Source organism: Phalacrocorax aristotelis, chromosome 3 (assembly GCF_949628215.1).
Source record: "Phalacrocorax aristotelis chromosome 3, bGulAri2.1, whole genome shotgun sequence".
NCBI lineage: Eukaryota > Metazoa > Chordata > Aves > Suliformes > Phalacrocoracidae > Phalacrocorax > Phalacrocorax aristotelis.
In genome coordinates this window covers 62,826,521-62,845,494 of record NC_134278.1, presented here as the reverse complement: position 1 = coordinate 62,845,494, position 18,974 = coordinate 62,826,521, and the positions used below count along the sequence as shown (strand labels likewise).

At 39.5% G+C, this 18,974-nt stretch overlaps 1 protein-coding gene across 10 annotated transcripts in view; it reads right to left on the bottom strand.

Moving 5' to 3' along the window:
* Positions 1 to 18,974, bottom strand: part of EYA4 (EYA transcriptional coactivator and phosphatase 4) — a 155,478-nt gene that overhangs the window by 11,192 nt on the left and 125,312 nt on the right. For all 10 annotated transcript variants that reach the window (XM_075087667.1, XM_075087666.1, XM_075087669.1 and 7 more), the window contains 3 exons: positions 14,671 to 14,807; positions 13,019 to 13,102; positions 3,867 to 3,956 (listed from right to left, as the gene is read on the bottom strand). In XM_075087667.1, the coding sequence (XP_074943768.1) occupies positions 3,867 to 3,956; positions 13,019 to 13,102; positions 14,671 to 14,807 (311 nt within the window). The remainder of the gene's footprint in view (positions 1 to 3,866; positions 3,957 to 13,018; positions 13,103 to 14,670; positions 14,808 to 18,974) is intronic.

Genomic DNA, 18,974 nt, shown 5'->3' with positions numbered 1-18,974 from the left:
GTAAAATGTTTACATTTTACAAACTCACTTATATGGTGTGAAAAAGCTTTCTGGAAAAAAGGAAAAAGCAGACGGTTTGAGCAGATTTGAGATAGTTCTCTACTTTTCCCAAAAGAAACAGGAAACTGGTGGCACAACACTAGATCTGAGTTTGCTTATAAAAAAGACCAAACAGTCACAGGAAGGATGGAAAGCAATCAGACTGTCTGTCACTTTAAATGTTAAGGTAAAAGACTTTTTACCTTAGTACTGTACTATATACATACAGCACTGGCTACACTCAAGTCACAGTGGCTCACTGTCAGTGCAAGGTCAAAACTAAGACAGATAAAATATATTTCCTATTACTGAGAGTACAGGAAAGGAATCTAGGTACAAGAACTGGCTTTTGCTTGAAGCAATACTAATTTAAATTATATCTGAGTGCAGTCAATTCTCTGCAGCAATTTTTAAAGCCTGAAAAATTGAAAGTAGAGAATCAACAAATCATCCATAAAAATTATCCTCCTGGAATGGACAGTAATTTCATTATCCAGTAAAAACACTGACTCACCACACTGAACACAAAAATGTTATTACTGAGAGGATATTCAGCACTATGATTTCTCAGGCTATACAGAACCCCTCTTTTTAGGTATATGTTTCAGTCTCTGTTAAAACTAGTTTGACCTGCCTCCCAAATTCTGAGACTTATCTAAATCCTATTTTTTATTTCTCATTTCCATTTCTAATAAGAAAAAATGATGACAAAATCTTATTTAAAATATAGTAAGATTATAATAAAAATGGAAATGTAGTTCAGTTTGTTTGAAATAAATACTCTTTTTTCTTCATCATCCTGAAAGTGGAGGGGGATAATGGGGTTGAAAGACTGATGTCCAAATTCCTGCTTGCAATTTGTCAAAAGTGAGGTTTTTTGCATGCAGAGTATGCCCTACCAAAATTTCTAAAAGCTGTCTTAAAATTAATACTGAGATAGGGAGAAAAACTTAATTTTATTCCTAACCAGGCTGAGAACAGAATGTGTTAGTCTGGGTATTATTACAGAGCTGAGTTCCATCTCTAAGCATTGTTTCGGCACATGAACTTTCTAGAGCACCAGACTCCTATGTTCATGGCAAAACACCAACTGCCCTCCCAAGCGATACTTCTCAAGCTAACTAAAATTTATACACTGAGGATGAAATAGCTGGAGAACAGCCTAGCCTGAAATAAAAAGTGCAGCTTGGCTGATTAGAACATGGGTTACTGGGTCAGTGGGGAATGTCTCAGCACATCGGAATTTCTGCATCAGCAGTCATTGTAGTGAGACAGATTTGCATAGAGGAAGGAAAACTTTATTTTTGTATGTGATAACTTTCAATAACTTGGTTATTATTAACAGACCCTGGTATGCAGAGTTTGCAACCAAGAAAGACAGTGAAAAGAAGAGAGCTTAGCGGATGTAGTGACTTGAGTCAATATTACAGGAATCTAGGTTCATTAGTACATTACAGTCATCATGTCCAGACCCATGAGGTTTATTGTGGAATGAAGATGAAAGCAAGACAGAAGGTAAGGGACCTGATGGCTCAGCATTAAAAAAGTGAGATGATGAAAGGATAAGTAAACTGTCTAGTGAATAAAGGCCTACCTCACTTCCTCCAGTAAGAACTGAAGGTCTTGTGTCTTGATGGCCATGACCATCAACAGCTCAGCACTTACTCCCCTCTCCTGGGGAAGGGTGGAGAGAAGAAGACAGAGGAAGAGAGATGGAGATGGGGAGAGAAGAGAGAGAGACCCCAAGTCAGAATTGGGGAATTCTCAGAATTTGATACACATTCATTATGCAGATGCACTGTAATATTCAGTAACAACCACGTGCTCTGCAAACATTTAAACAGGCAGATTTATTCATCTGTACTTTGGCAGAGGATGCCATGCAATTTTATCTTATTTGCTAAGAAGACAGAAAATTGTTGATCTTCTTGCATATGCCAGAATGTGTGCATACAGCTCATTTCAGAACAAGAAGTTTGGAATTTTGACAGTCTTATATGAGAGTTGGTTTTGAAACAAAGATGAATTCTGGGATAGAAAATACTTAATTGCGTATAGAAATTGGTTTTAATCAAATCAAATTGATTGAGTTATGAGATTCTCCAAAAGAGTCCCTAAGCAGTATTTTTTCATTTATCTAAAACTGAAAACCACTTGGATACTGTTCAAGCTCTGGAATGAGCTGGACTATGAATTTTTGGACAGGATATTAAAACCACCCTGTGAAGAATATACAAAATGTGATGATCCACCTATGACAGCTGAACCCGAGATCTAGAAAGAAAATAAATAATGAAAGGCATGAAGATTCAGTGGCCATAAGCAAGAATAAAGAGGTATGGAAAGAGGGCAAAGCTCCATTTTGCTGAACTCTTCCACTTGAACTCAGCACAAGACTGAAGAACTCTGGGCATATACTACCAAACAGCTTAAAGTTCATTGGGTGCCACATGAAATCTGAACACACAGGGGCAAAGGTCTGCTAAAAAGAAATTTAAGCAATGCTTTGAAAAAATTGCTTTGGAATATATCTCTCGTACGGGACACCAGGAGAACATTCACCAAATGCACTTGCATTGTCAAGTGATGACTCACTAGGACTGCAATAAAACACCGACTGGTGGGGTCTTTAGTTTCTTACATTTCTGCTGCTGGAAGAAGGAAGTGCAACCCAGGTATAGGGTGAAGTAGATCCCAGTTTTTTGACTTAAAAATTGCTAAGAATAAATGAGGTCTGCAAGAGACAAGAAAGACAATCGCATCCTGGTACCTTCTGCTTTTCTTACTGCCTACAGTTGTTGAAGGAACAAAGTAAGTGCACACTAGAAAAATCAATCTCCCAGTGAATGGAAAAATCTCACTTATCCTCATTTTTTCTATTCACTCACTAGAGACCTTTCTCTGGCATTTTAAACAAAACCTCAAAGTCTTCCAACTGCCATTAGTGGCAAAATATCTGTCCACAGAGGGAACTCTGGGATCCACGCTGAGTAAGAAAACAACTGTTTTAGACCAGGGGAAGGTCTGAAAAGCCCATAGTTTAATTCAAGAACTGTTTTTCACCCCCTGCCTCTTGACACACATGGTTGTAAGACTGTCACTCTCCATGTTAACAGATCCCGACTCCGTGAGTGAAACAAAAATTCTGTGAAGCCCAGCCCAGCCCACTGTCCCTGTGGCAGTCCATCTGTGCACTTCTGACAGGTGAGCAGTCACAGCGGTCACTCCCTAGGAAGATGTCTCTCCCTTTTCTGATTGGATGCCAGATTGCATACCCTGGGTACATCATGACAAAACATATGGTCGGTTACCTCAGGAAGACATCACTGATGAGTACACCTATCATAGTCCCAGGTCTCTCATGCTTCAGTCTTAGAGGTAAATGAAGAATATTTTACCTTTGAGCAGGAAAGGGGGAGCCTGTGACCAAAAGGCTACTCAGGTGTGTGAAGAGAAGAACACAGTCTCTTGTGGTCAGAAAATGGCACCCATTGAAAGCGAATGTAGAGAGAAAGAATGGGAGGTGCTTATGTCCCCCTCCTGGAAAAGACTGCAGACAGCTCTAAATCCATGGAAACTGAAAAGATGGCCATAGGACAAAGAGAGGAAAGGATAGTTTGCAGATTCCCTCTCTCACCTAGTTTCATGGAAGTACTCTGGTGCCATGGGACGTCACTGCCACCTGGCTAACCTCTCTCTGATTAGAGTATGACAAACCCAAAGTCTAGATAGGCAGAAAATGGCACACACAACAAACACTAATGCACAGCAAAACCACTATGTTACAAACCCAGGCATAACGGTGTTTATGTTCCTTTGATTCTTACCTCTAAATCATTAAAAAATAAATGTGTGTCAGCAAGATTAAAAATCATTTCTTCCATTCGCAGGCCAAGGGTCACTGCCATTGGTGGATCCTTAAAAAACAGAAAGCAAGGTTAACTACTTAAATACCTTTAAGTTATATCAGATTTACTTTAAAAACAGCTGTATACAAAGTGTTTTGAAAAATTAACACTGCAAGAGATTTCTCCAAAATCCTTTCAGTATTGAACTATTTTAATATAACGCTACAAGAAGAGACTGCTGAACCTGTGTGAGAACATTTGGGGAGCTGGGGATGTTGAAACATCAAGTTTTTTGAAAGTCAAGGCATTTGTAACCTGGCTAAACTGACAGGGGAAAACCTGCTGGCCATATGTAAACCTGCATAAGGAAGGCTGTAAACAGGGAAGGAACTTCTCACAGAAGATATATGTAAGAAAACCAATATTTATTATAATAAGAATACACAACATTTGTCATCCCCGAGACTTCTACGAAAATATATGTTATCTTCCCTGTCAATCTGTGGGCAGAAAAAAGCCATGTCATGGAGCAGTAACCAATTTTTCTGACCCAATGAAATGAGTCAGCAGCAGAGGTAGGAATGAAATTACTCCATGTGACACCCAGTCCACTGCACAACTCCTCTGATCTCTCGGTTTTTCTTCCCAGCTTTTGGGCCCACAGAAGTCCTCACCAAGGTCATGCTAAACTGAACTAGGAAAGGTAGCCATCTCTACCAGATGGTTGCTTTGTAAGCAGTTATTCTATGCTGAGATAGGAAGGTATGGTTTAAGAGGCCTTTTCAATTTCTAACGTCTCTACTCTGTAAAAATACAAAAGGTAGTCTGAACCTATGCCCACTTCCCCAAGTTGAGTTTCACTTTAGATACATCATCAGTGCCTTGCCTATGCTTAAGCCTGTATCACTTATTTCCCACACTTTCTGCTGCTCACCATGTATCCTCAAACCCTGCACTTGGTCCTTCTCCCTCTCAGTATTTACCCTTCTTCCATGCAGACACTAACTGATGAATTTCCAGGCTCTCCTTTATGATTTTATTGCAGGTATTAATTCAACAAAGTGCCTGTAAGTGTCCTTCTAAGTGTTCTTCAGCGCGCCTACAATCTATGGCACAACTCTTTAGGTGGTCCACAGGAATGGGAAAGCATATGTAAATTTGTTTGTTTGCTACAGATGATCCCTTCATTTCTGATGAAATACAGGATTCCTGTCCCTGGATGAGATTCATTCAGAATGTTGCATCTGTTCGTAGGTCAGCTTCCACGCTATCAAATCACTCTACCTCAGCAAGATACCACAAATCTACCAACCTGCAACAAGAGTTTGTCTGAAAGCATTTAGTGTACAGTAAATGTGAGAAAATTAATTTAACCTTGCTAGGCTTCCTAGGCAAGAGCGTAAGCCAATTTGCATTACCTTATATTTATTTTAGAATAAGAATGCATACGGACAGCTCCTGACGCTTAGCTGACACCTGCTAACTAGTTTTATCATTGCCTTAATCATCTGCCTGAGCTTGTGGGGCTCAGTTAACTTTTTTATACTTAATGTACTGCAATGGACTTTTCAAATAGATGTGATCCTCTTCTCATTAAAATAGGAAAAAAAAAATCTATATATCATCATTTAAACACTGATTGACACTAGCAAGTCTTCAGAAATCCTTTCTTAAATACCTGGAGATTAAAAGTCTAAAAGATTACCAGCATCTGGCAACAAAACCACACAAAACTTCACACGATCATTTGTTAGTATTAGGATCAAAGGCATCCCAAACAGGATCAGACGTCCTCTACTCCAGGGCTTCACAGTGACAGAATAAAAGATGGCTTCTGCTCTCAAGCACTTAAGACCTAACAGTAAAATCTGAAACACAGACATATTTTGACCCTTGCTCACGAAAAAGTCAGACCTGAAAGGCAGAATACTGTACAAGGAATTGTAATGATCTGAAGTTAGACCAAATTCTCTGGCAGTGAAAGGAAATAATTTTAAGTTGACCCTTGACCTGGTCTAGACTACCTTTCAGAAGTAAAAACCAGTTGCATAAGTACCATAACTTCATCCCCTATGGCTTCTGCAGTCACGTTCACTGGATCTGAAAGTCACGTGGCTGAAGGCAGCAGCAAGTGCGAAGGTCAGTTTTTCAAGGAGGTGATTAAGGAACACAGGTTAACAGATTTGCAAAAACTCATGTAAGATACTTAGAACACAAATCATCAAAATACTCTGGGCTCATGAGATTCCTCATGAAGCCATAATGCTTTTATCAAAATGTCATCACACACAAACATGTGTTGCTCTCTCCTTTCTCTAGCGTTTTTTTCCGTGTACAGTAAATTATAATTTTTCTTCCTAGACACAATATAATAAAGAGTATTTGCAATATGCTGCTTTACCTCAGTCCTACAAACACTAAAGCATGTGCATAACTTTATGCACAGGTGGTAACTTATTATTATTTATGTGAGTAAAGTTATTCACTGGAGTGCTTCCAAGACTGGAATCTCAGACTTTTGATTCTCAGCCCCTTTTTTCCCCTTCCTGGGTAGAAGCAGACTTAAACAGGGAAATTTGCTATAACATATTCCATTATAATCCCATTTATATTTACAGAAACTACCAACTATGTATCACAATTTCCTGCCTTGCCTAGTATAGTTGAAAGACGTAAATGTGACAAAGCTTTTATGATTTTCTTATTAGTAGTATTTTTGTAACCAACTATGCCTGACTTTATTACTGTTAAAATGAGATTTCCTATGTTCCTGTTTTGACAAAGGCATGTGTAGGATATTGCTAGGTATTACATGTACAATAAAATAAAGCAAAGAGAATTCATTTCAGCTTAGCATAAAATCAGTCTGGGATCTCCCCATAACAACTTCAGCTAAGAAGAGTCACTGGAATTGAATTCTCAGGACATGAACAATTCTTCCTTTAATAAATTGGCCAAAACTTGCACAGCAACTGTTTAACAAGACTAAACATCACGTTCCAGCTCTTGCCATGTTAAGTTAATTCCTTCAGATACAAAAATAGACAGAGAAAGCAGATTTGTCAGGGTCTCGTGGTTTTATAATGTTTGCATGATGCAAAGAAACATCCCAATCATCGTTCTACTGTCTTTCAACTTGAAGCAGAAGCTGCAGGCTGACTCAAGTGGCACAAAAAAATGAGCGTTGAAAGGAAAGCAAGAAACGTGCAGCTGATACAGATCTGAGCACAGCAAATCGAGAAACTGAATAAAAGGCAGACTGAACTTCTACCAAAATGGTATTTTGTGCTATTCTGCACAAGCATACACAGAAGAGGAAACAACAATAATAAAAACAAAAATCTGGAAGTTTCCCCCAGATAATTTGCAGAATAAAGAAGCACAACTCTTTGGCCCTCAGGGGCATGATTTTAGCCAGATATCATTAGCGTGCAGAAGAGTCAAGACCAGCTACGGTACTTCTGTATACCAAAATACAAATTACTTTAGTTACGTTAGTATGAAGGCACTAAACTGGAGCCAGACTGTCTGTCTGTGGACTTCTGTACTAGACTGGTCCATCCACTGGAATGCCTCCTAGGAGACTAGGTAAAAATATTCTGGGAGGACCAATACTTAAATGTTTTGACCAAGAGGAAAGTGACTGGAATAAAGCCCCAAAAGCTCAGTGTCCATTAGTGGAAGAAAACTATTCAATATTGTCTTAGAAGGTCAGGTTTCAGCACAAGATGTTCAAAATAATTTAATTTCATGGATAAATAATACACACACACACAAAACCTTTTCTTAAAAAATCTCAGAAAACAAACAGATATCTAGATTGTCAGGTGGACTCATTGTGATTAGAATTTATATGCATAAAGCCTTAAAAATAAGTGAGAAAACAAGCAAAATATATGAACAATATTGTAAGAATAGATGTTCAACATGTGTCTGTCCTGAACAGACTTACAGCAAAATCGACCTCTAGAAAAAGTGGAAATGGTTATACTTAAATACCAATATTTTTAGCTTAAAGACACTTTCCTACATTATGTAGGAATTTCAGACTTAAGTTCAGCCCTCACTCTCTCACAGGCAACACTTGCTCCCAGGAGAGCTTCATGTGGGTTGTAATGGAGGAAGAGATTACATCTCTTCTTAATAACCATATCTGGTGGCTGATGAAGGAAAACTCACATACTCCATAGCGAGTTTCTGTTCCATGCTGTCTAGAAGGCGGTAGGAAAATGGACTCAGAGGTCTCAGACAATGAGAGAGTGAATGGAGAGGACAACTGGAGATCATGAGAGATACTCTATTAATACAGGCAGACAAAAGCATTTTTATGAGTGAATTTGGGAATGTCATCATGGGTGCTAATGGTGACAAAGTTTTTCTGCTTAATGACTGTACAAGCAGAAAGTGAGCAATAAAAAGCTTCTGAGGCCTTTCCAGAGAACTGTACAAGGTTAATGAGGCCTCCCCAGCAACCTTCTGTCACTGGTAATGCTACCAAAAATGTACAAATGTGATCATCGAGTGTGGATTTGTTCTGATTTTTGCACTTGGAAATCACGTTCTCCCCCATCTAAGGTCAGAAGGGACTTTCACTCTTTTTTAACCAGTTGCACCTTGAGTCACAGCATTTATCTGGGCATCCTTGCCCTCTGGATTGACCTGGGAGAGATTAATGAAATCTAAATGCTTGGAGGTAGACAAAACTCCAGCTTAATCAGCCTTAAATCAGCAAGAATAACTGGAATGTAATGGAACAAAGAATACACACTGTTCACAGGGAATAAGAATGTACCTCATAAACTTTAACAGATGATGACATGTCCTAACACATGTCCTGTCACATCAACAAATCCTCACTTAAGAGCTCAGCATTGTAGAAAACTGTATCTGCCAACTGGTGCTCAGCTGCAAAAACCATCACCAGCCACACAAGTCTCGATATAAGAGCTCAAATGCCAATGTTCATAATTTGCTCCTGCAGTAAATAATTAAAAATAGAAATGTACTAGTTTTATGAAGTACAAAGCAGATGAGCAAACAAGCTGAACAGTGAGAGGTACTCTTACTGCTGGGAAGCAGCATGGTTTCCCTGAAACCTAACAAAAGTGTAGTGTAGGGTTTATTCTCCTTTTTATGTTAGCTCTGACCAGTCCAATAAAGTTACCACTATACCAAAAGTCAGACAGAAACACCCACAGGTAAAAAACAGCAAGCCATAGATTATTCCTCTGGAAAAGTTTTATAGTTTAAATATCAAAGTGATGCATTGACTGGCCAAATCTCTCCCAATTCAGTGGAGTTTACAGCTGTAATCTACTGGTGCCTAGATAAGATGCAGCAATGTGCCCTGTGTTTCAAATTAGATGCTTACAGCTGCATCCAGTAAGCTAAATCTTCCACCTCATCACTAGTTTTGTTTTTAACATCTTTATTATAACAGCCCTATATAATTCTGAAATGAAATAAATACCACACCATGCAAAGTGCTGGACAAGTACGCACTGAGCAGAGTTTCCATTCTGAACTTCAGAAATCCTCAGGCATAAGTCAGAAATCTGATGTGCTCTTGACAAATACATGACCTGAAACTTGACTACTGGATCCAGGCCTTCCCACATAACCTCTGCCAATAAATGCGCCCATTTCCTATCTCTCCTCGAGGATGCTTGGTTTTCCTTTCCCTTTTCTCTTCTACTTCAACTGCTTTTTAAACTGTAGAAATCTTTTGAAAGAGACACTGTTTGTCTCCTGGTACCACTGTGGCTCTCAAGTGCTCCTGCACACATACATTGGTCCCTCCACCTGGCCATAACGGTGTGATGGCCACCTCCACATGCGACACCTCCCCTCGCTGCACTTCCCGCACAGCCTGAACTGCAGCACAGCACTGAGATTAAAAGACTCGTTTCTTAACATTGTGTTTTCGCACAGTTACTGCAAGAAATAGGGTAAAGGTCTAGTGGAAAAGGGGGATGAAAGTTTGCAAGTCGAGGAGTAGATGGGAAAGAACTGAAGGTGAATGTCCTTGCCTGTCTGTATATTCACACTAGCTCTAAACCCAATATCACACGCCTTGAAAGTATGAAGTCAGCACACTTGCTATAAAATGCCTTCCCTTAAAGCAGTGGTCACACTGAAGACTCACTAACCTCATTTAGTATATTTAAATATGGGGGAAGGGGAAAACTCTGCTTTTCCTGTGAATTTTTGTTTGCTTGTTTGTTTTGGGAGTAACCACTATTATGTTATACAGAATGGGCTGAAAAAATACATATGGAAAAACAGTGCATATACACAGCTGAGCGCTTGCGTAACATTACATGCCTTTATTTTTTTAAATCAGATAGCAAATCACCACAATAAATAGTTTAGTATCACCATTATTTTACACTACCTTGAAATTTCTTTTCATTGTGAAATAACAACATTATACCACCTTTCCAGGGTTAACAGCTCTCTCAACACTTTTGAAAGACTTATGTGCTCACAAGACTTCCACTGATAACCTCACAATTCATGGACTATTTACTCTCATAGCAACCTATTTCCCTACAATCCAGACTTCAGTCCAGATTAAGACCTTGTTCACAGATGGAAATCATATGCAGAAAAGATAAGGGCCGCATCTGCTAAACAGGTCATGTACTGGAGACCGACTGAGGTCCAGCTGTGCTATCCTTCCCTTCTCCCATGTCTAACGCCTTAGGCACTTAGGCTCAGACATACCCCATCTTAAGTTCAGGCAAGACTTCAGTGACGTGCAAGAGATAAAGCCTACTCATGATAAACTCTCCCTGTATTCCCTTTCCTACTGCTCTAGCCTCCTTGCAGTCAAAAGTATATATATTTGAGTTTCATTGGCAATTACTCATTACCTTTCCAACGAGTTCTCTATAAATATGGCAAAGGTAGTCACTGCAGGAAGGAAAAAGTCTACTACTTTTATTTTACAGTCTCTGTAAAGGAACACATTTCCCTACTTGAATGGATGCCACCTCTCAGTACAAAAGAAAAAGGATTTCACTTAAGAATTCCTCTCCTTTTGCTTCATGGTTGTTCATGACATTTGTTTACTGATGCTGATCTCAGCAGTATAGCTACATTAATTTCACTTGCCCTTGAGATATTCTTAGTTTATACAAGACAACTTTATCTGCTGTTAGTACCACTGCTTTTAATACGCCATTACTGTTTCTAAAGACTCTGTACGGAAAGTTGATTACAGCAGCAGATGTGCTCTTAAAGAACAGTGGCATTGGGATTTTTTCAAGTATCCCTACTCATAACAGTGAGAAACAAAGACGAATTACATTTCTGTTGCTGTCTCTAAGACAGTTTTCAAAGATATTCACAGATGTTTGTGACTACAAATTGTGCTCTGATTTTTAAAACTTTGTATTAAAGTTGACTTAGACTTCGCTCATATATTATGTGAGCTGGTGCATGAGATAAAAACATCCTAAGGGCACAATCAAAAAAGGATGAAAGGAATGACTACATCACCGAGGCGATTCAACAAGTTCTGTGGCAGTCTATGGGCTACACTCAAAAGTGATATAAATGCTCATGTTCAGCTACGTTTCTCTCTTGTTTTGACAACTACATCAGAAATGGTTCTGACAGTCTCTGCTGTTACAGTGTTTGAAAAACAGCAGGAGTTTTTGACAAGAGTACAGAAATGTCCACTGATTTGGCACTGTGGAGCTGCAAAACAAACAAGGCTGTCCTTTAAAAGACATGAATAACTACCCTTATCTTAGCATTCCAAAAAATCAGATTTTTGTCTGGGCCTGTGAGTTTTCCTATTAGCTTTCTCTTTTAATAACCACAAACAGCTGTCTCAAAACACTGGCCCATCTGTGGTTATAATTCACAGATCTGGTCTTGGACATTTCTAACTCCCTGGCTGGGGAGGCATGTGTGGAGAGCATTTCTCTAACGTACAGTTCCTCACATCCTTTTCTTGAGGATCTGATTTTGGCCAGAATAAAGAGGCAGGAAACTTAAACTAAACAAGCCCTTTGTCTGACACAGTATGTATACGGTTATGTTCTTAAAAAGAAATACCTTTGTAATTACATTACATACATCTTTATATGTGTATTAAGTTTTCTATTCTATTCTATTCTATTCTATTCTATTCTATTCTATTCTATTCTGTTATATGTATATAATTCTCTCTATAAAATTATATATAAGCATACATACAATATTAGTCACACTTGAATGGCACAACACCTAGAAAACCTACATCCACGTATCTACATACCAATATACTCCCTGTCCATTTTCTTCCCTTCCATACATTTGCCCTCATTTTTTGTTTAATCCAGGCCTTTACTTCTACCTCCTCCCAGCAGTCTGCTCTTGCTTCTATGCACTGATCTTCCCACCAGTCCCTTCTACCGTTACCCAAGCAGCATTCCCTGGGCTCCCACCACCAGCACAGCAGGGCTCGCTGCTGTCGCAGCAGGGGAGCTCTTGCTCCTGCAGGATGCAACTGCCTCCCTCGCTCTTCCTCCTGCTCTCCTGCTCACTGCTCTGTGACCTGAACTGCTTTTGGATCTCACCGGAGGGGAGAGGACAACTGTCTGCTTGGGGAAGTGATTCACTCCCCAGCATTACTCACCCCAGAGCCAGCCAAGGGAACCAAAGATTCAACAGAAAAGATAGCGAGTCAAAGAATAACATCTGCAGCTGGCAATGAAGCAGGTCTGTCTCCTACTTGCTCATTCTGATTCATCAATTTCCCCATAAATTCACCCATCGCTCCAGTTTATTTCTTATTTCTTCCTCTACGCATCCACATAGTCAGTTGTTTCCATTTACCTATATTATCTCCCTGCAACATCTCTTCCAACGTACCTCAGGAATTCATCCTTGTTCCTCTATGAACTCTCCCCTCATTTGCAGCATCTGCTTCAGCCCTGCCTCATATATTGTGTTTAGGGTCTGTGTCTCATTTCTCGCCTTGACTTTTTCACTGTAACCCTCTGAAAATGGGGTTTACTGTATGCTTTCCCTTTCCCTTCACCCAAGCCATGATGAAAGTGGAAGGTGAAAAACACATATGTGTGCAGGCCAGATCGCTGCTATACAGTGAATCGATGCAGAATTCATGCCTCACATACCTTGCCATACTTCTGTGCATAGGATCCTGTGAGCAGCGAATGAAAAACTATGATTGTTTCATCCAAGTCCCAAACAAATACACGCTGAAAAAAGAAGTGGGGACAGCATTATTAAAAAAATAACATCAAAGTCCCACCACCATCCCACTGGGGGGCTAAGAGTCAGCTCAGTCCTAAAGTTGGACTAACCACTAAACCAAGCCGGTTTTCTCTGAAAATCAGCAAGAACAGTGTATCATGCGTGGTAAGAAGTCAGGAGAGTAACTTTTGAACTCTTCAGCCATTTCTTACCTGTCCCCTAAAAAGCTTTTCAAAACGGCTGCATAACACAGATTTCAAAAACACGATGGGTGTCAAACATAATTGTTGACTTAAGGATAAACAGTATTCTCAGACACTTCTCTGCAAGTCTTAGTGATTCTTCTTTATTTCCCCTGCATAGCTAAAATTAAAGTCTTGGGTAAAAGTGCTATATGCCACATATAATGTCATACAGAATTTAAAAAGTATTGTAGGAGAAAATGGATTATTCTAACTCAAAAAAAAAAAAAGAAAGAAACGCCTTATATTGATAAGGCGTCTATTTTCACTGGTAAACTATAAAAGAAATGGGAAAACTGAAACGTAAAAAATTTTAAAAATTATCTTTTCACTGAAAAGGTTAAATCCTTTGAAAAGCAAAAAATGTGTTAACAGTTTCTGTATAAACACAATGGCATTTAGATTTGATGCCTAGAGCTGCAGCCCACCCTGCCACCCCAGGAGCGGCTGTGTGGCCAGCCAAGGCCCAGCAACAGTCTTGTCTCATGCTGCACCCGGAGCTGGTCAGTGAAGGCACAGCAGTGGGGCTGCCCAGGGCCGCTCGCTCCCGCTGCCGGTCTGGTGGCAGCAGGGGACACACCACACCGGTGGGCAGCAATGTTCCTCTTATGCCAGAGCTGGAGTGTTTCACACACAGAGAGGCTACCAGTTTCCTCCTCTTCCTCCTCCTCCTGTCACTGCAAGGCAGTGCACTGCTAACACAGGAGTAGTAACACTATAATTACTCCATTGCCAAGAGGTTACTTATATTTTAAATCATCACCCCATATATTAGGCAGATATATTTCTTCACTAAGGCACTGATCTTGCACATACTTAAGTACAGCCATAACTTCACTGATGTAAGCTGCCTCACTGAAATCCACTGACATTACAAGCACAAGGACCTGTGCACAAGTATTTGAAAGGCTATGGCCAGATGATCCTGCCTATTTACACTGCATTCATCCATAAATGTATTAAGCTGATCAATATATTTGAGATTTCCTATTCAAAAAATTAGAAGAAAATGCAACTGCTTTGAACACAGAAGTCTCACAGTTTTGTGGTTCTATTGCATGAGAAACTGAAAGACACAGAGTCTCAGAGCTAAAAAGTGCAAGGCTGAACCACATTTACTTTTCTGCCTAACTTTTTCATACAGAACAGCAATGTCTCATTGTACATGTATGTTAAAAGAGCAACTAATATCTGTTATATTCAGTCAGTGCGACTGAGTCCATGGCATTTTCTAAAATGCTTTAAGCTATTTCCACAGCTGTAGTTTTCAGAATTTACTTTTCATCAGAAGAAACCTCCATGTTACCATTCATCAATTACCGCAGGCATACCTCCAAGTCACTGTCCGGAGGGGGTGATGGATTATTCTTCCGCCCTCTACCCCGAGACTTTGACCCAGAACTCCTACATGTTCTCTCATCAAGATCTTTGATTGGCGTGGAGGGGCTCTGCACTGTGTCAAACTCCCCTGTAAAGTCAACCATTAATGGCAAAATTAGTGCTTGGATTTTTAAATAATGAACTTTTTTTCCTCAAAGCTAGACATGTCTGTATGAAAACTCAGCCACAAGATGCACCTAAAAAAGTTGTTTTAAAATGAGTGATAATGTGGTTTGCCTTACGTAGATGGAATCTGCAGATGCCACATACACTTTTGACTTTACCAAGGAAACATTATAAAGCTTAGCAGAATAAGAGAAAGATTAAAATGACACTTATGCACGCGCAGATACAAATACATGCCCATGCAAAATATTGATATATCCAAGGAATATGTATTTTAAATTCACACTAATGAATTCTCAAATCATGAAGTGCCTTTTAGTTAAAGTAGTTAATTTCCCATGTTTGGAGTTCAGCTAGATTTCCACGTCCTGTGTTACTTTCACCAGAACACCCTTTTGCACTCGTCCACGGACCAGAACAGCCAGTCAGCTTCCTGCTTCATCTCCTCCTTCCATGTCACCAGCTCTTTAGTAGGGTTCACTTTTTTTTTCACCTTACCTCTGCCCATAAATCAGCAGAGGAAAGTCATAATATTAAATGCAATATTCCAGTTACTAACAGAAAGAGGGTGAACTTGTACTTCTTGTATTCTGATCATTTTTCTCTAAGTGTCAGCTGTTGTCTGCTGTCAGAGAGAAGATGTGCTGGAAGGACCTTTGATCTAGCATGGCTTAACTGCCTGCTCAGGCCTATCCCTGACTTACCCATTTAATCTATTTTGCCTCTGCTGGTAACAAAGGGCTTTAGAGGTGGTAACAAACCAGTAGTTATGTAAGACAGACAGACTGAAGAAGGCACCTCCAGGAAGGATGGCACGGAACCTCCTTTTACAAAGTACTTTTATGCCACAGCTCAGTAGGTGGAAAATATCCTTTTGTTCATAACACAGTACCTTTAGTGCCCCTTTAAAACTGCTAGCAATACAGGCAGTTTGGCTAGGTTCCTGACATATGACATAAATGACATAAATCCTCCTTCATCATCTATTAATGATTTGATTTTTCTCCATTAAAGAAGGAAAGGGTACAGCTTTGATCTGACATCTACTGCAGAGTTTGATTCAAGGGAGTCCTTGTGCTGCATAGAATTGTGCGGTTTTGGGCCACTTTGGTAATATTTGTTAGAAGTGCTCATGACGGCACACCTGCAGAATAAATTCTTGGTACAAACATTTCCCAAGAATCATCTATGATGCATCTGATTTTCACCTGGAATCTGAACATTTTTCATTTTTACTAAAGAGCACTACTACGTAGCCAGCAGAGCAAGGAGAGTGATTTTTCTGCTCTGTTCTGAACTTGCAAGACCACGTCTGGAAAAATGTCTAGTTTTGGGTCCCCAAGCAGAAGGGAAATACTGACAAACCAGAGTTAGTCCAGGTGAGGGCCACCAAGACAGTTAAGGGGCTGAGCACGCAGGAGGAAAGGTTGAGTGACTCTTCACAGAGGTATGCAGAGAAAGGACAAGACACAACAGACGGAAATCACACCAAGGGATATTCCTGTTAGATGCAAGGAAAAAATCCTTCACTGTGAGAGTGGTCAGGCCCTGGGACAGGTCCACAGAGAGGCTGTGCATTCTCCATCTTTGGAGATGTTCAGAACTCCATTGGACACAGCCCTGAGCAACATGATCAAAGCTGGCTCATCCACGAGCAGGTTGGACCAAAAGACCCACAGAGGTCCCTTCCAATGTGAATGACTGAATGTTTCTGTGATCTTCCCTGAGTCATCCACCTCATTCTCCCTCCACAACAAAAAAAAAAACCAGTTCTGGCCTAGCAGGCTCCAAGAAGGAAAAATAGACTGTAGTCTCAGTTAAAAGCCTGTGCATAATGTAACACAATAGTTAAATTCTTAATCTCATCCATCATTTATTTATACCTTACATTGAACCACACATGGAAGATTATTAAAATAAATACACTGGGAGATATATTTATATATCTTGACTGGAAAAATACTGTTGTATTTCTTGGAAGAATAAAATTTAAGCTCATAATGTCACATTCCTGAACGGGAGCTCTAGACACTGTGAAGAAAGAATTTAAGATTCAAGGAAAGGGGAGAATAAGAAGAAAGTTAGTGTATTTGTTAGGACATTTACCTGGAGAAGGACATATGTAGGTTCCACTGCCTTCTCTGGGGTACACTTGTTTATTTGACTGTATGATTGATATATATGAAGTATAAAGACATTTTCATAGCCCAGAATCTGTATCCCCAAGTGGAAAGTAACGAATCCTCCATGAAACAGGAAGAAATCAAATCTGTCTCTCCTGCTTCCTGGAAAAGTCTCAAATTATTCTGCTGTTGCCTGGAAGAAGACACTACTACTTTTTTCTCTAACTCAACTACTTCAAGTGTTACAAAACCAATGTGGTTCTCTGCTTAGGCAGAACAGATACAAACTTTCAGGCAGCAGCTCAGAAGAGATTTTCAAAACTGCCACTTGAGAATTTATTCTAGATACCATTTTAAATAGGTCTGCCCTGATTTGGATAAGGACCATATACATTCTGTAGTAGTTTCTCTTTCAGCTAAAACTCTTACTTGCCAAGAAATTACGGGAAAATTAAGCAGCAATAATAATAACTAATGAATAATGTTCCCATGGTGTTTTCACTTGTCCCTACAGAACGGAGAGGGAGTTCTTGTTGACTAATCATTTCTATTCCCAGCACAGTGTTGATGTCAGTTAGGACACTGCAGGCAGTGGAGCAATCAATAAGGCCACATTATCTTAGTTCTTTTCCCATAAGAAGAGCAAAATATACTTTCGTAAATGTACAAATGCACAGAAAGATGTTTCATAACCAGAATCCTCATGCAGGAAAAAGCTACACTGGCTTCAAAAGAAGTTCTGAGTGTGCAAGAGTGCTGTACGAAAATATAATTTCCCAGATTTTTCTGAAAGAGTGGAAAAAATGTCCCAAAACAAAACCCCAGAAATGAAAAGGCAAAAATTAAGTAAGTGAAGATGAGTGTTTACATTCTTACCACAAAAGTCTTCTTATTTATAACATTTCTACATTTTAGAACAAAATCAAGATTCATTTCTACGGTAATATATTAAAACATCTGTTCTCAATGACTGTGTTTACTCTAATCTACCAAAAATAAAATACAAAAAAAGCCCTGTTCTAAATCTTCTCTGAAAGTATCCAACAACTGAAGTAAATAACTTCAATTTTCATTCAGCATTAGCCATTACCAGTTGACCCAGGCTTCTGCTTGGGTCAATGCTGTACATGATTGCATAATTATCCATTAATCAGTACTGTAACTAATCACTGTACCTTGGAAGTTCTAGATATTTAAAGCCAACTTTATTTCATTACACTAATCTCTAAATCAGAATGAGCAGCTGTCTCTTACTTGAACGCAAGGTATGCATCTATTTTAGAACTGCAGAAGTCAGTAGTGCACGTTTTTTTGAACAACTGTAGGCTTAATTGCTTGATTTGCTTTTTACCAACAGCAGGCTACAGGAGCGACTGCATTTTCTTATCCTCCATTTGCTTTAGAAATGAGTTCAATGCTGATAAAAGGAAAACTTATTAAAAATTCAGCCAAGTAACATAAAAGAATGTGAGAAATTCTAGTACCAAAGAGTACTGAAAACATTACCCTCATAAAGAGTTCCTACTGCAGTTCATATTAGACAGAGATTTTTATTGCAATGTTTGAGATTTTTTGGCTTTTCCAATATTCAACACATGCCTAATAAATACACTGCATAGCCTCCTCCCACTGGAACTATGAGCAGCATCAGAGATCCAATAAAGCAAGAGGAAAATGTTAAAACCAGAACATGGAACGACAACTTATCACAGATGTTCATACACATACTCATACACTGGTTCATGTCTAGCACGAAGCCTTCCGTGCTGTGGAGACCTTGCAGCAGCTCCAGTTAGAGGACAAGGAGTTGCAGCACCACTATGACAAATGGAGGTAGTCTTTCATATCGAGAACATTGTTCCCCATTGTTCCCCAGTTTGATGTGAACATCCCTTCCTCCCTGTTAAAACACAGTTGTACCGCTTAAGCAGGAGAAAAGAGGTGCGGGCACAGTCTGCATATAGACCTAATGCCATCTCCTGGAGAAGCTGCAAAGGGTGACTTCA